This window comes from Ictalurus furcatus, chromosome 24, assembly GCF_023375685.1.
Source record: "Ictalurus furcatus strain D&B chromosome 24, Billie_1.0, whole genome shotgun sequence".
NCBI lineage: Eukaryota > Metazoa > Chordata > Actinopteri > Siluriformes > Ictaluridae > Ictalurus > Ictalurus furcatus.
The window spans coordinates 16,702,803-16,720,768 of NC_071278.1; the positions used below are offsets into that span (position 1 = coordinate 16,702,803).

At 39.6% G+C, this 17,966-nt stretch overlaps 1 protein-coding gene across 3 annotated transcripts in view; it reads left to right on the top strand.

Annotated features, from left to right (window-relative positions):
• The window catches only part of ctnnal1 (catenin (cadherin-associated protein), alpha-like 1), a 69,313-nt gene extending 51,693 nt beyond the window's left edge, over nt 1-17,620 (top strand). For 2 of the 3 annotated variants that reach the window (XM_053612424.1, XM_053612427.1), the window contains 14 exons: nt 144-314; nt 1,059-1,259; nt 3,170-3,256; nt 3,463-3,621; nt 3,707-3,799; nt 5,698-5,848; nt 7,886-7,923; nt 8,405-8,455; nt 8,780-8,958; nt 9,683-9,731; nt 11,393-11,449; nt 13,617-13,736; nt 16,015-16,098; nt 17,024-17,620. In XM_053612424.1, the coding sequence (XP_053468399.1) occupies nt 144-314; nt 1,059-1,259; nt 3,170-3,256; nt 3,463-3,621; nt 3,707-3,799; nt 5,698-5,848; nt 7,886-7,923; nt 8,405-8,455; nt 8,780-8,958; nt 9,683-9,731; nt 11,393-11,449; nt 13,617-13,736; nt 16,015-16,098; nt 17,024-17,185 (1,602 nt within the window). In that variant the 3' untranslated portion in view covers nt 17,186-17,620. The remainder of the gene's footprint in view (nt 1-143; nt 315-1,058; nt 1,260-3,169; nt 3,257-3,462; nt 3,622-3,706; nt 3,800-5,697; nt 5,849-7,885; nt 7,924-8,404; nt 8,456-8,779; nt 8,959-9,682; nt 9,732-11,392; nt 11,450-13,616; nt 13,737-16,014; nt 16,099-17,023) is intronic. The other variant, XM_053612425.1, reaches the window with a different exon arrangement.
• The last annotated feature ends 346 nt before the right edge of the window (nt 17,621-17,966 follow it).

Genomic DNA, 17,966 nt, shown 5'->3' on the forward strand with positions numbered 1-17,966 from the left:
AATCATGCTTTCATCCTCGCGTGTAATCCGTAATGACCACTGGCTAATTGCTCCATTTCAAGCACATTGACCGTTTTTAATGCATGTTGCCATCAACGCATTCTCTCTCGTTCACTCTGTGGTTGTTTTTTTTTTCTCTCCAGACATGTCTGAGGCACCCAGACTGCGAGTCTGCACGGATCAACAAGAACGCCGTGTTCCAGCGCATGCGCCTGGCTCTGGAGCAGGTTATCGAGATTGTGACAGATGCCAGGAGCAGTGGAGAGCCCAAAGCACTGCCAATCAGTATCTATGCTGGAATTAAAGACCTTAAGGTGCGGCTGTGGGTCAAGAGTTTGTACACGCAGATTATGGATGACTCAAAAAATTTCTCTCTGAAGTCAAAATGCCAGTGTATTTTTTTTTGTATTTTTTTTTTTAACCAGTTTTGTTGTTACCTCTTGTTCAGTTGTCTGTAGTCCCTTCAGGATTTCGTGATTTTGCGATCGCAGAAATTAACACAAAATCAAGCCAACTCCTCAATATTGGGAGGAGCTGCAAAAATTTGGGCCAAGAAGACAGAAATTCCTCCGTTATCAGATAATAATAATGGGAGAGTTATCGGTTAAATGTTTGCATCCCCCTTTGTGAATGGGATCTAAATATTCTCTAATAACATGTTTGTCCACTCCCTCTAACCTCATTCATAACTCATATTGCCTGTTCTGTGTTATTTGCTATGTTCTGGTTGACATTTTCCTTTCTGATCCTAAAGCCACGGGAATATAAACTTTTGTACTAAATTTTTCTTTCAGCGTGTTAATATATATATATATTTTTTATATTTCACAGTAAAACCCAATCTGGTGCATTTAGTCAATTGGCTAATGAAACTATTTCCTGATTCTTCATGACACCAAATGCACTCGTTCATTGCTTACTTAGAGAAGTCTATTCTATAAACATTTATGTGTTTTTTTTTTTCTTCTTTTTTTGTGAATGTTTTCACATTTCGCTAAACATTATCATCCTCAAGGTTTGTAGCATTTAGACTGTGTGTGTGTGTGTGTTTGTTTCAGAATAAGGTGGAGGGATTGAGGGAATCTCTGTACTGTGTGCCATGTGAGACTGTAGCAGCACAGCTGGAGGTTCTGGTAGAACAGACTGAAGACTTCACTGATTCAGCGTACACTAGCCATGAGCAGCGCGAGAGCATCCTGCAGCTCTGCCACACAACACGGGAGGAAACCAAGCAGCTCATCTCCGCCTGGAGTCAGGCAGTATGATTATACACACACACACACACACACACAGACACACACACACTCATGCATATTAATCAGCCGTCACCTATTAGTTCAATTTACCCTGAATGCACACCCATTTCACACACATTTCATTTGTTTGATTGGAGTTTGTTAATAGGAGCAAGATAGCTGCTCTAGTTTTGTTGCTCTGAAGGAGAACGAGGCTATGAGGTTGCACAAGTTTGCAGCCTCGCATAATACGTGCTCCCAATGCAATCATTCGTTATACTTTAAATCACTAATAGTTAAAGGTTCATAAATATTCGGTTCTTGTCCTTTATAACTCTGTAGTCCATCAGTCCTTGGCTGTAGATGTTCTTTCATCCTTGAGTACCTTGGCAGTTCTCTGAATACTCTCTTGAATACTCTTTCGCTTTGCACTTCTATTGTAAAGGCCGAGCCTTTCGCAGAATCCCATCAGACTCTAGTGTCATCATCTGTGTTCATCATCTGTGTTTAAGTATGTCTACCTCAGCAATTGTTTCTACAACCCCAATTCCGAAAAAGTTGGGACAGAATGGAAAATGTCAATAAAAACAAAGAGGAGTGATTTGTAAATGTACTTCGACTTGTATTTAAACAAACAAACAAAAAAAAACGTATAAAGACAAGGTAATTGATGTTTTACCTAATCAACTGCATAGGTTTTTTTTTTTTTTTTTTTTGGAAGATAAATGTTTATTTTGAAATTGATGCATGCAACTCATTCTAAAAAAAAGTTGGGACAGGGGCAATTTAGGACTAATAGCGATGTGACAAGTTAAAATAAGAAGCTGATGTGAAACAGGTGAGGCAGTCATCTAATCAGAGTATATAAGGAGCCTCCAAAAAAGGCCTAGTCCTTCAAGAGCAAGGATGGGTCGAGGCTCCCCAATCGGCCAACAGATGCGTCAGCAAATAATCCAACACTTTGACAACAACATTCCCCAAAGACAAATCGGGAGGATTTGGGGCGTTTCACCTTCTACAGTGCACAATATAGTTAAAAAATTCAAAGAATCCAGTCTCAAATCTCACTTCTGAAGTTGCGTGATCTCCGATCCCTCAGACGTCACTGTCTTAAAAACCGTCGTGAGTCTGTAATGGAGATCCTGACATGGGCTCGGGAATACTTTGGTAAACCTTTGTGAGTCAACACCATTCGCCGCTGCATCCACAGATGCAAGTTAAGACTTTACTATGCAAAGCAGAAGCACATCAACACTGTCCAGAAGCGTTGCTGAATTCTCTGGGCTCGGTCTCATCTGAGATGGACGATAGCATTGTGGAATCGCGTAACAGCTGTCATGTTCTCTGGGCCAAAGAGGAAAAGGACCATCCAACAGTCTATCAATATTTCACACCATTATTATTGTTATTATTATTATTATTTTCATTATTGCTATTATTATTATTTAAAAATATATTTATTTATTTATGTTTATTTGTAGTGCTGTAGAGTTACCTGCTCAAGTGACTGGAAATTTAGACAAGCAGAATACTGCCGTGCATCAGACACTGTCTGAGCCTTGACTGGCAGGCGCATTGAGAGCATTTGTTAATGGAGATGATAAGAGCAGGCACACCATTAAAGTCAACAGGTTGAAGTCTGGCGGTTAGGAGATGAGAGCAGCTGGAAGGTTTGTGCATGCAGCAGCCTGTCTGGTGTTTGTCCTGACACCCTGCTGTAATCCTTCTGGGGAAATATGAGAGTCGTCCCACCTGTCTGGCCTCTGATGACAGCAACGAGTCTTTTACATCTGAGCTGCTGTGAAAGAGCTTTAAGTCTTACAAGTGTTATTTGGTACAAAAGAGGCACATTCAGTGAGAGGTCATATTTAAGCAATATTTGGTCTCTGAAAACCTGACATTCTTTTTCTTTCTGTCCTGTGTGACATGAGTAGCAGTCATTCAAAGCCAAAGACGTGACTGAGGAAGTGGAGCTGTCTATTCTGAAGACCTGTCAGAGTCTCTGTGAGCTCAGACGTGAGGTGAGACATCTGACAGCTACGCACAAGAATTCAATACTCTGGATGTCATAGGTGTATAAACAAACCCTTCATATGTATCCACCTCATGCAACTGCTGTTTTCTCTCTCTTTTATATATATTTATGTGTGTGTGTGTGAGACCAGTTGTCATTTTTCCTCTCTCTATATCTTGTGCTCACATTTCTCGTGTTGTGCTGCCCTGTCAGCTCCACAAGGTAGCAGTGGGGCGGGCCAGTGAGCTGCTGAAGCTGCACTCTGATCACGCTGTGCTCCAGGCTCTGAAGGCCACAGGAGGCGAGGGGAATGTCGAGGCGGTAGCTGATTACGCTCGCACACTCACCGAGCACAGGGAGCAGCTGGTGGAGGTGAGCAGCACAGGCTAAACCCAGATGGAGTCTTACTTCTGTAACTGTAAGTCTAATGCACGTTACTGCATCTGTGTGCTTTCAGACCTGCCGACTGCTGTGCCACATCTCGGGCACGGAGCCGCTGGAGATCACGTGCATCCATGCCGAGGAGACCTTCCATGTCATTGGTCCGCAGGTATCAAGGGACTGAAAGGGTTGGACACACACAGCGATGTGACACTTTGTAAAGGCCAGTTCATGCAAAAAGCATTCCTGAAGCTTTTGTTGAACTCTCATTGAACAGATCTACCTCAGTTGTAATCGGTGTTTCACTCCACATCAACTCAAAATGTGATTCTATCCATCCTGATACATTTATGTGCCATTTATCATTAGGGCACATGAGTGAAATGTAAAACCTGTAATAATCTCTTCAGTAATAATATTAATCTAATCAGACACATTCTATAGTATGTTGTGAAATAAAACAGACACTGTGCGTGCTGCTATGGGAAAATAATCAACGACAGGGTGGTGCGATGCAGCCTGTTACTGTTTTACAGCTTTAACTTGCCAATGCTGTCAGGTGACCGTGGTATAAGCGGGATAATCCACGGCTAGGCACGTATTACACAAATATAATGCACGACGTGGATTATCCCGCTTATATCACGGTCACCTGACAGCATTGGCAAGTTAAAGATAAGATAAGATTATGTTTATTTGATTGCATTATATTAAGTAGTCATTAGAGAGAGACAGAGAGAGAGATTGTGTGAATGTGAATTACCTGCATCTGTGCCGCGTCTCTACTGATAATTAACCTTTGAGTTTAACTGTATGTTACTATGGTTACAGTTGTTTATAGGCAGCGCGTTCAGTTAGAACAGCGATTTAACTGACTGGAACTACCTGTGGTATATACAGTTTTAACACACACCTTCCAGCCAATCAGAATCGAGTATTCGGATATACCATGGTATAATGTGGAAAAGTTCCTGTTATTACTTTTGCTATTACAGCTATACACTAATTCCCTCACCAGCCTCTTTTTTTTTTTTGTCTTGAAGTTAATATTCACAACAACAACAACAAAAAAAACTGATGTCATAGAAAAGTACTCAGCAATTTCAGACTGATCAGATTTGAGAATTCATTAATGCAGTGATATGAATGTAAAAATAAAATACAGCAGTATTATGATTGTGCAGCCTATAGTTGTAGAGCAGCATTTTTTTGTATAATAATGATGCTCTTGTGTCATGCTTCTTAATGGAACTTTGTTGTAAACACAGCTGCCCCATACTCGTTATATGTATGGTACAAATGATGCATGCCGTTGTCATTTTGCTCCTTGTGTGGTGTGTGGAACAGTACGCTGTATAGATTGCAGAGGAAGTAGCTTATTTTCGCACACCTGTTTCTTTTCTTTCACATTTACTATCAATTTTTAGTAACCGTTAAACCTTCGAGTGTCAAATGAATGTAGGTAGCCCACATAAGAGCATGGGCAGGTCCCTTGATTTAATTAATATTTAGGCGATTGTATTATCACAGTTTAGGTGAAGAATGTTTACCATCTTATTCGTAGTGCTGCTGCTCCACTTGTTGTTTTTATGTGTTTAAATATGAAAAATTCTCAGCGATGAGGAACTTTTATAAGCTCTCTCTTGCCACCTCTCCAAACCAGCGGAGAGATTTTATGTTATTACTTGGTTCGTAAGCTTTGTGATTATGTATTGAGCATAACAGAGGTGATCGCACATCATCTGCCTGTAATAACAAAGCGTAAAGGTCAAGTAGCCAATAAGAGCGCAACATGGAGCACTAAATTTAGGTGTGCATGTTTATGGATCTATCAATAATTCAGAAAATCAGTAGGATCCTTTCTAGTACTAGGAGCACGTGGGATCTATGCACATATAGAATGTATGTTTTTTTTTCCTTTTGATTATGTTTTATAGTTTAGGTAAAGCATGCATACTGTATATGCGGCAGTGTTGGAGAAACACATTGAAATTGTTTGGAACAGCAATGATTAAAAGTAATCCTTTAGTTTATCTGTTCATCATATACGATTCACTCTCTGCTCAGATCATCTCAGCAGCTCAGACGCTGGCTCTGCACCCCAACAGTAAGATAGCCAAAGAAAACCTGGACGTGTTCTGTGAGGCCTGGGAGTCGCAGCTGTGCGACATGGCCATCCTGCTGAAAGAGATCAGCGATGTGTTCGAAGGCCGCAGAGGTAACCTCTCGCTATCACCCTCGATCCTGCCGTGCCAGTCACGGTTCTATCTGGGTGAAGAGCCGTTTTAACACGCTGTACGGGACATCAAAGTTCTGATGTTGCAGTTAGTAAATCCCCAAAATACCGTTATCTTCATTTACAGCTCACCAAGGGCTACACTTCAGCATCACTTTAAATGAATATTCTTCAAGTTCTCAGATATTAAGAAAGCAAATAATTTTTATGTCATTTTTTATTTATTTAAGCAAATTATTCTGTACACGCATACGTTTGGATTTGATAAGGTTCCCCCTGACTGTTTCTCATTATGTAATCCCTCAGTCTCGATAAATAATAAATGCAAGCTGACCTTCAGTCCCAGTTACACCGGAGATTATTAAGCATATCGAATGTAGCAAGCTACGAGGATTTAATTTTCTAATTTTTACATTTAGTGTTTAGTCTTAGTCCTGTTTCAAATGTCCTTGATAGTTAAATATATATATATATATATTATAATATGTTGTTTTTCAGTCAAGTTTTAGTTGAATAAAAGCCTGGGCATTTTAGTCGTATTTTAGTCTAGTTTTAATCACTGAACACTGTAGACATTTTTAGCCATAAGGTTAGTATCGATTAATATTTCAGTCAATCTAGACCAAATTAACGTTAGTTTGAAAGCTACTCCCCACTGTGCTTGTTTAGTTCTGAAATGCTGCGCACAGCACAGGAAAGGAAACTACTGCTTATGCCATCCAAAGAACAGGATATTTGGGTTATATGATATATAATAATAATATATAATATAGGCTATAATATTTTGTCTCCACCGTTTGTCAACGAAATTAAATAGAGATTTTGTTAAAGTACATTTTAGTCTCGTCAAGAATATTGCATATTTAATTAGCCACAGTTAGTGTTCAGCGACGTCGGTGTCCTCTCGTCATCGTCTCGTCTCAGTCATGGGGGACAAATAGGTCGTCGAGGAACATTTTTCTTCAGTTTTCGTTAAGGAGATTAACACTAATTCTCAAGTTAGTTTTGGGCGCGCTATATGAGAATTAAGCTATGTTCTTTAATGTCCGTGTGTAAGACGATGTGGATGTTGATTGCTAGGGCCATCTGTGTTGCATTCATACAATATCCTGCATGATGACTCACTGGAAGATAGAACCTTAAAAAAAAAAAAAAAGAATTTTATCAGTGAGTTTGAAGGTAGATTAAAAATACATTAAAAAAAATACACCACCACAGGAAGATTCACGGGTAGAAAATATTTTGACCAGAATGCTAGATAGGATTGTTTAATACTCGAGGTCACGTATTGTTATGTTTCACATTTTCCTTCGTCTTAAGGCGTTCTCTAAAAATCTGTAGAGTGTAACATTTTACAGGCTCTCCCTCTCTTACTGTCTGATACTGTCTGTCAGTCCCGCTGTGGGACAGAATGTTCATCTGAATGTCAGTGTGGACTTTATCCTGAAGTGGCATCAGTACAGATCTTATAAAGGTCCACACAATGGTTTTGTTACATGCCTAGGGGCAGGGGCTGTAAGGAGCATGGGCTCTTTTAAAAAAAAAAAAAAAAAAAATTCTTCTCATGACGAGATCTTTATCGTCTTTGACTTCGAGGGTGTGCCAGTTTGATATTTTAATTGATAAATGGTCTGCAGTTATATTACACTGTTTCTCATTCACCCATTCAAACACACACCAAGCCATGCAAGACGCCAGCCTGCCATCGTGAGCAACTTGGGGTTCAGTGGCCTAAGGACACTTAGGCATGTGGGCCAAGGATCGAACCACCGACCCTGCGATTATTGGACAACCCACTCTACCACATGAGCCACAGCCGCCCCTTACAGTCTGAATAAGCCACATGCATTTTATTGAAGTGACAACATGAGTGGCATGAACGCACTTCTCTTTTGAAGACGGACAGCGGTGGCTCTTTTGAGAATAGAGAAAAATGGCAATGTTCCAATAACAAAACCTAGATTTTGTTCTAATAAAATGGAATGAGTTCAACAATTCACCACTTTATTTCATTTTTAGGTGATAAAAGGACATATCTGTCGTTACCTCGGCCAGGGGTGAGTATCTCTCAGAATGCCAAAGAAATACCGAAAAAAAAAAAAAACCCAATGAAAACTTATTGTGCTACTGTGATTTCAGTATTGTATCCTTACAGCATAGACTCCTTTTTGTATACTTAAAATATGTAAAATAACATTTTGTTGTGGCGCTTGCTTACGTTCATATGTACAAATATAAGGAGAGACCAAACACAGAAATATAAATACTGTATATATTTTCCAGATTCAGGCAATACATACACCAAACCCATCAATTGCTCAGGATTTACACTGTGCTTAGACTTTGCAGCATCTGTAATTCTGCGCATATTGTTTAATCTGTATGTTCTGTTTATCAATGCATGTTGAGCACACTGAATAATTATACGTACACACTAATCTTTATTTATCTGTATACATGTACTTTTATGTACTCATCAGGTTTTTCTTTTTCTCTCAATTATCTTCATAATTCGACTCTGAATCTGATTCGACCCAGAAGCACTCCGCTAATCTGAAGACTCCGAAGACGGCCAAGCTCGACACAGAGGTACAACAACTAAACTTGCTTCACGGTTTGTTCGCATGGAGAGCTCGGTATGCTTGGCCAAAAGTGAAAGCTGTTTTGTATTTTTAGATATGATGGGGATGGAGGGATTGGGGGATTGGGGAGGGGGGGGGATTGGGGGGGGGTAGATGCAGATGCAGGTGATAATTAAGGAAATTGAATTTTCATAAATATAAAAAATTGGAGATAATTAAGCAAATTGAATTTTTTTATAAATATAAAAATAGCAGATTGACTAGCAAAACCTAATCTCATTATTCTGGTCATGAGCTTCTTTTTCTTCTTTTTCTTCTTTCCCCCCATTAGGGGCCGGTGTGTTGTGGTGGTCAGGATCAGACCACCATCACAAAGCTGGGACAGGAACTCCGGCTTCTTACCTTGGATGTGGATTCTGAGCTGGAGCACTGGGAGAATCAGGAGCACGAGGTGGTCCGACATTGCCAAAGCATGTCCAGCATGGCATACTCCATGTACCTCTTTACCAGGTACTGAACATGGCTTTGTTCACTTCAGCTGCCTTTCATAATATTAAACAGAATGCCAGGCTTGCAAAGAGCAATATAAAGTAATGAGGCCTGTTGCCTTGTCAGGGGTGGACAAATGATACATTCATTAGCTAGCTCCTCACCTGAAATCTCCACAGGGTTTGCCCAGGCCCATGTTTTGGTTGCACATAAACCTGAATGATTGCCTAACAAGTGGGAGCTAATGTGATATACTAACATATAGTGAGCTTGGTAACTAGATAAGTGCATTAATCCAGACTAAAGTAAATGAATGAGTCTTGAACAAATGAACAAAGTTTCTAATGTACCACATCAGGAATGTATTTGTCCAATGTTTCAGCTATGAGATGTTGTGTTCACATCACACACAGAACAGATCATTTGAAGAGTTATATAACTGTTTTGTGCTGAACGTTATTTTGCTCAGTTTCGATAGTATTTGCACATACCTGCATGTTTCTGATTCTCATAAGATCATCCATCATCTGTGCATGCTCATTAATCCGCCTAAAAAAAACAAAAGTTCTACCGTCAGCCAAATTGAACCTTGCCAATGTGTCTTGTGCTGAGAGACGTGGGATTTACCTGGGTGTCCTGGCTGTACTGATTTGTCCACTTCTACTATTTTTCTCTTGTCTGACTCCTCAGTGCTAAGGATGTACGCATGTTCCATTAACTCTCTGCCATTTTGTGTGTTATAAAGGGGTGAAGGCCTGTTGAAGACCACTCTGGACCTTTTCCACCAAGCTGAGGCAGGTCATCAAACTCAATTCTCTGGCTCGTTTTCCTTGTCAGCACACAGCTCAGGTCACTAAGACAGATGAAGTTCCTGGTAAAGACAGATCAATATGTTATTAAAAGCAGCAGTCATTGTTTGTCTGCAAGACGCTCCATCTTGCCCTTCGGCCTCAGGGCTTCCACAGAGAGCTTGTGGGGAAACTGCCGAGCATGGTAGCGTGAGCTGTTGGCCTACAGCCAACTTCCTAACCTTCCCCACTACAGGCTCTGCTCCGGGAGAGTGAGAGGATCCGCTTAGGTACATAATAAACCGCTCAGCTAAAGACATTAAAAACCTCAGCACACAGTGCAGTCTTTCACTGCTAATAAGACTCACTCTGTAACTCTGAGGATTAAGTTATTAATTTATAAACCTACTGCAATTGATCTGTACGCTTCAGAGATCTACGGTGTACGGCCAATGGTAGGTAAAAGTCTGTAACGGCAGCGAAGGAAAGCTTAAGTTTATGGAAAGATTTGTTCATTTTTAAAAGAAATAATCAGGTTCATGACCCAGAAGTGAAAGTGCCTGCTAAGTTCAGCTGCATCGCTCCCCAATAGATAGTGAGGTTGATGAGCTATCAAATTGTCACGGCACATCATTTTTTACAGGCTAATAATAAATCCAAAATTACCAGGAGGAAAAAGTTGAAACTTGTAATGCAATTTTAAGTCACTGAATATCACGGTAGTGTCAGATCAGATTACGTTAAAATGTATTCCAGCATTTTTCAAACTAATCTTTATTTACTGCATTTGTAGCGTGAAATGAGATGAACATAAACAAAGATTACAACATGGGTCCCTGTACTGAGGAAAAAATTTAAAAATGTTCACCCTCTGAATATTTTTATTTAACAACTGCCCTTAGACTTCCAGAAAGCATCAAAACATGACGGGTAATGATGTCAGAGGAACATAGTCAATATGTTCCTCATATAACGCAGCAATTTGCCAACGCTAACAATTTATGTATAATTGTAAGCTGTGAAATACTTTATCTACAAGGTGTCCCAAATGTCTCCATACATGGGGGGAAATTAACACTTTTTAGCTAAATGCCTTAAAAATTTTTTTTCATATATATATATATATATATATATATATATAAATATTTCTTCAGATAGCTTTTAAGAATGCCTTTGAGAAAAAGAAGAACGTATTGAAATCCTTCTCATGGCTGGATCAGGAATCTCTAGCAAGGTTGCGATGGACTTTCTTTCTCTTGAAGTTAATTAGACCAAAAAAATTCAGCTTGTCATGTTACCGAGAAACTGCAAAGCCCTCCGCTCTGAAGAATTTTCACTCTCCGAAAATGTAAATGTACGGCTTCATCTTCATCTTTGACTGTTACAGGGCGCCGGTGTAGTGCTTAATAGACTGAAGAATTCTTGAAACCATTGCACGAAAAATGGGTTTCGCATAATTGTTTATTCCCGCCCCAACAACTGTTCTTAGATAAAATTGACTTTTTTTTGTTGTTGTTGTACTTTTTGTGGTGATCGAGATTAAGTTAAAAGGTTTTAAAAAATAAAGATACTTGTGTATTACTGAATATTGACAGCATGTCAGTCAGGACATGATTGTGATTGCGATTAGGATGGTGTTTAATTTAAAAGGTCCTGTTTAATTTCAGGTTCTCTCAGAGTTAAGTCTACAGCTGTGCTCCTTCCTGCAGTCGTTCTCCTTACAGGTAAAATGCACTATTCATCTCTCAAACATATTCAAACCCAACCCCATTACCCTGACACTTTCATCCAGGTCTCTAATGACTGTCATCTATCTCTGAGACATAGATGTGATGCAGCTAGTGTTAACCAACCCTGCATGCTCAGGACAAGCTTGGGCTACTCATAATCACACTGTCTGGTGTCTCAGCCCAGCCTCTGCTCATTAATAACTTCCAGCAGGCCTGCTCTGTAATGCACTTTTCTAAACTGTCCAATTATTATACAAGGTGTCCAACTTTGAGATCGTCAGTAGGATTTTCATCCCGAGGGATTTTTTTTTTTTTGGTAGAAGCATTACAGTACAGAATCATGTTAAATGAGCTCACTATGTAGGTCTGAGCAATTTTTTTCCTCCTTACAAATGAAACTTCCAGAATATTTGAGCCTTATTTGAGCCTACATGATCATCCTCCAATGTGCAATGGGTTGGCACACCATCCAGGGTGTGCCCTGCTTTGTGCCCTGAGTGCCCTTGGATGGTCCCCTTGGCACACCCACAGTAAGCAGTACAGAAAATGCTTCGACAAATATACTTCAACACTTCTTCTTTAAGAAAGCAATATATTTCACCAGAACAATGTGGAGATGTTTGTTTATTTATTTTATAATCTTGTCTAGGCTTTCTGTAAAAAAAACAAAAAAACAACCATTTTGAGTAAGGAGCAAGTTTAACAAATTTTTGGTAGTAAAAGCAGTCAGTCTGTCTGTCTGTCCGTCTTAAGCTGTCTAAAACATTGCTAGCTAAGTGTGTTTTCCTCACACAGTGAATGCCAGACTTTGAGCAGCATTTTGGATGCCATAGCAAAACGGACATAAGCCTAGTCAAGTTAGTTTGTACTCAGATACTGGTTGTGAAAATGTCTGCAATGCAGCGGTGCTGTCGCATCACACGGAACACAGAACGCAGAAGAACACGTACACGCTCTGTATAGATGACGGCAGACAAAGTTTTAAAATGTTTAAGCGACTTTAATAAAAATATAGCAAATTGCCTTATTTACATACGGTCAGGAATTGAAGAAAAGTACGCAATTCTACTACTTCGCGTCCCTGGTGTGCTCAGACGGCGATACCTTTCCCGACACCCGAGCACGAATGAACTCTGCATGGTTGGAGTGGAGACAGGTCACTGGAGTCCCCTGTGACAAGAAAATGACAGACTACCTCAAGGCAAAGATATACAGGACTGTCGTACCCCAAGTCGCCCTGTATGGAGCAGGATGCTGGCCAACGACCAAGAAGCACGAACAGGCTCTGCACGCCATGGAGATGAAGATGCTCCGGTGGTCGCTCCGGTGGACTGACCCGTCTCGACCATGTAATGAATGAAGAAGGCTGGGAGTCGCCCCAATCGCAGAGAAAATGCGAGAAGCACGCCTCAGATGGTATTGGTATTGGACACCGAGGAAAACTCGGTCGCAAGAACAGCCCTCCGATTCGACCCAGGAGGCCGTCGACCGCGCGGAAGACCAAAGAAGCCGTGGATGGACAGCGTCACCGAGGACACGCGCGCCAAGAACCTCAACCCTGAGGATGTCCAGGAAAGAACGCCAGGAAAGAACAATCAAAATATGGCAGATTTAGCCAACAGAACTAACTGAATTAATCAGTAATTATTTCAGCACTGCTGTAAGAGTGAAGCATGTGTTAAAACAGTTTAAATGCAGTGAGTGACTTTTACTTCAGGTGATTAGTCTAGACTCTAGAGAGACTGAGGTGGATGACGATCACGAGCACAGTGATTATACAAACACATTTTGTGTAAACAGATGATAGTTTTTAATAAATAGCAGCTACTTTTAGACAATCATTGTATTAGTGTGTCTCAATGGAGTATTACCTGTATTATTTTTTTTCTTTTTCACTTTCGGGGGTAACCAAAAGACTTATAGTAGAACGTTACTTGTGGTTGAAAGCGTGTAGTTTTCAGAAATGTATGAATAATAGAAATGCCAAAATTTGACTCTGAAAGTTTTTTTTCAGGTTGCCGCACATTTAGATGATAGTTATGTAGCTTGTTCTGTCAGGTATATAATGTCAGGTCAGAACATAATATCTTCTATGCTGACAGCAATTGACGGAATTGACTTTTAAATGAAAATAATAAAATGGTCGTGTTTCTTCTCATAGCTGGTGGATGAGGAGAAAATGCTCCTGACGTCTGAGACTGAGAAGCTGGCAGCTTTTTGCCAGCAGCTACAAATATGTGCCAAGTCTCCTGTCCAGGGAAAGAGTGCTACGTTCCAGAAGGTAACATGCTGCTAAGACCACCCGAGATCCAATAAAAAAAGGCAATTGAATTGTATAAAAACGAAAAGGATTGTATGAAATAAATGTTACGCAGTATCGAAAATGTCTACTCAAACAACTGGATAAAACTAAATAAAAATAAAACCGCATCCAAACCTTTTATAAAATGCGTAAATGTACAGTCTTGAACGTGTTACGACATGTCCATGACATGTTAAATAAACACAAAACAAAAGGCACAAATAGACAGTGCTGTGAAAAAGTATTTGCCCTACCCTGATTTCTTCTGTTTTTGTGTTTATCTCGTACTAAATAGTTTCAGAAATGAAAACAAAATCTAAGATAAAGCACAGGCAGCCTGAGTAAACGCAAAATACAGTTTTTAAATGATATTTTTATTTATTGAAGCAAAACTGTTATCCAATACCAACTGGGTCTGTGTGAAAATGTATTTGCCCCCGTAGTTACTAATTTCCCAAATCTTTGAAACTGCATTCATAACGGGGTTCAGCTGGAATAGACGCAAGCAGGCCTGATTACTGCAAACCCTGCTCGATCACATCAGCACTTAAATAGAACTTTGGTTGAAAGTTGGTTAAAAGGTCTTACCCAGTAACACACTACGCCAAAACTGAAAGAAATCCCAGAAATGACGAGGAAGAAGGTGATTGAAATACATCAGTCTGGGAAGAGTTACAAAGATATTTCAAAGGCTCACAGTGAGAGCCGTTATCTCCAACTGGAGAAACTCGAGTCAGTAGTGAACCTTCCCAGAAATGGCCGACCTTCCAAAATACCTCCAAAAGCACAGCAACTACTCATCCAGGAAGTCACAAAAGAGCTAAGGACAACATCAAAGGTCCTACAGGCCTCTCTTATATCAACAGAGGTCACTGTTCATGACTGCTAACTTGGAAGAATCTTAAGGCTTGTCTGAATTTTGCCAAAACACACCTCGATGATCCTCAAACCTTTTGGCAGAATGTTCTATGGACTGATGCGTCGAAAGTAGAATTGTCTGGAAGACAGGGGTCGGGCTAAACCAAACACAGAATTCCATAAAAAGAAGGTCATACCTACGGTTAAGCATGGTGGTGGAAGTGTGATGGTGTGGGGATGCTTTGCTGCTTCAGGGCCTGGGCAACTTGCAACAATCGAAGGAAACATGAATTTTGCTCTCTACCAGAAAATCCTAAAGGAGAATGTCTAGTATTAAGTTTTCAGTGTTTGGATGCAGTTATTGCTGCTAAAGGTGGCACACGGCCAGATTTTAAGTTTAAGGAGACAATTAGTTTTTCACATGGGTTATAGATGTTGGATCACTTTTTTGCTTCAAGAAATAAATACAACATGTGTTGTGTGTTTACTCAGGTTGCCTTGGTTTTATGTTGTATCTCGTTTGAAGATCTAAAACTATTTAGTATGAGATATAACTAGTTGAACATGCATGCAATCAGACCTCATCGCCCTCACCATAGCCGCATCTATTATCTGGTGATGGATCGTTGATGTTTAGTGGCTGCTGGACCAAGGACTCTTCTAAATATTGTAATAAATAATGAACTCCTCATGAATTCTTCTAGTTATGAAGATATTTCAGTTTAAAACTTCGCTGCATCCGCCAGGAGGTGAAGCCTTGTTTCTAGGTGGAGCTTTCAACAAGATAATGACCCCAAGTGTTCATATCAAGACAGAAATATTTGCAGGATTCAAAATCAGCTCTTGCAATTATGATCTCATCTCGTTCCTGTTGAAAACCTGTGGTCTGAATTGAAGAGCACAGTTACACAAACAAAGGAACTTGAAATGTTCTTCATGGAGCAGGGTTCAAGATCCTCTTCAAGGATGTATTTTTCTCTGATGATATATAGGTATATATATGTATATGTATATATATATGTGTGTGTGTGTTTTAATTACATTTTTTATTTACTGAAATAATTGCACTAAGTGCTACTTTTATTTTGCATCTTATGTGACCTCATATGTCGATGCCAATAATTCTTCAGTTTGTGCTCAGAAAAAGAAGTGAGAGTACGAGCTCTCTGTGCCTCCCCTGCGGCTTTCGGGAACACTATATAGTAGCTACTGCAGAGAAAACGATTACGTGAGCCGAACTGCCTCAGCGATCATCTGTCATAGGAACTAAAGATTGTTGTCTCAGGGTGGACATGATTGCTTTTCTGAAACACGGCCCCAAACAACCATGCTGTTAAATGTATTTTTGGAAAGCGTGGTCATCGAACAATCAATCCGGTTCTCTTCTGGTTCTGCGCAGGTGGACTCGACTATACATAACACCAAAGGCGTGATAACAGCGGTGGCGTCTCTCCTTCCACTGTGTAACAAACTCGTCAGAAAGGTACGATGACCAGAGAACCCGCAGAACTTTTTATCCCAGATTTATCCCCAATTTCTTTCCTCCGTCATTTCATGCGCATTACTGTGCTACCCATGACCCATGCAAACAGGTTACGCTTTTTTTTCTTTTTTTTCTTAAAATGTTTGCGCATTTGAATACCTGTCCGGACAAAACGATGTGCCACTAATGGCACTTTTATCATATTTATTGGCGAGACTATGATTATGATTATGATTATGATTACCAAGGGTCGTATTTTGATATTAAAAGCATTTGATTTATATACTGATTAAATACATTACATTTGCTAAAACAAATAGCACTCTGAATGCAAGGAACAGTAAAATAATATTTAGAACGTGTTCATAACGCTTAATAACAAATGCAAGAAAATATGGAAAAATGATCAATATTCAAATCTTTTTTTTTTTTTTAAAAAAAGAAAGCGCTAAACAGTCATGTGGAATATCTTCAAACAACATAATTATTAAGAAGAAGCTCAGTGTAAATATAATGCATAGTATTATCTACAAAACATTAGCAGAACGTTGTACATTTATTAGTAAAATTGTAGATTTTAACATTGTTCAATCCCAGTTAAGACATTAATTTTGACAGTCCTCTATGACGACTGAGAGAATTGACAGCTTGTAAAAGTGTACTTGGGGCTGGGAGGTGGGGTTAAGAGTATGACATTCGTTTAATTCTTTATCTCAAAAAGACTTGCTGAGAATATCGAACCTGTAAAGGAGAGATATACCTTACTGTATATTATACTTTAAAATATGAAAAACGTTACATAAGGCAGCTACTTTATAATTTGCCACACGTAAGTTTACACAACACTGAAAATGAGATGACGATGATATGGATAACAATTGATGATATTTTGCTTATGCTTTCCCTCTCCGCCGCTTCCTGTCAGTGTAAACCAGAGTGCAGCAGTCTGGATTCTCCTCAGGCCTGGAGGGAGAGGCAGCACACGCCGCTTAAAGACGACGCACTGAATGGCAAAAGCTCCAACGGCTTCAGGGTCAAACCCCTGGAGCAGCACATGGCCAATCTCACCTTCTTAGAGAGCAAGTAGCTGAGAGCCCTTACAGCCCAGAGCTAATGAAACTCGGAGTATTATTCTACACACACACACACACACACGCGCACACGCACGCTTTGCCACATATTTTGTGTTGTGCAGTGGCATACTCACATACAATAAGGTCCAAAAGTCTCTCTTACCAAGAACTGTTTTTATTTCAGAATACATTTCACAAACTATATCTTGCAACTGAGGTTATTCTTCAGTAAAGTATGATTTTAATAAAGCAAAAGAGGTAGAACTAATATTATGTGATTTCGAGTTAACTAATGTTTATTAATTAGAGTTAAGTTGAAATATAGAAGAAAGCCACAATAGGTCATGTGTTCTTAAAATGTTTTATCAGTTTAAATCCAAGCACATTAATACAGAATTCAATTACAGTGATGCGGTCAGAGGTTTGGTATACCAAGGAGTTTACACTGGCGTCGAATGCAGCTCAGCCAATCAGAGTGTAGAATCGGTTTTATCATGCAAAAGAAGAATTATAACACTGGTAATGCAAAAACCCGTTTTCTTTCTGGAGTCTTTTTCGTCTCACGATTTGGAGGTTTGTCTTGTTGCACCCACATTTTGTTTTTAGCTTGTTGAATTTTTATTGCAAGATGTAGGTTACTCTTCTTTTTTTTTCTTTTTTTTTTAAAACTATTTCCTATATTAAGATTTGCACTTTTTGACTGTTAAGTTGGTCGTTCAATATCAAACGTTTATTAATGTAGTTATTCGGTCATAAATGAGAACATTGCTTGTAGGAATTTGAATACACATTCCA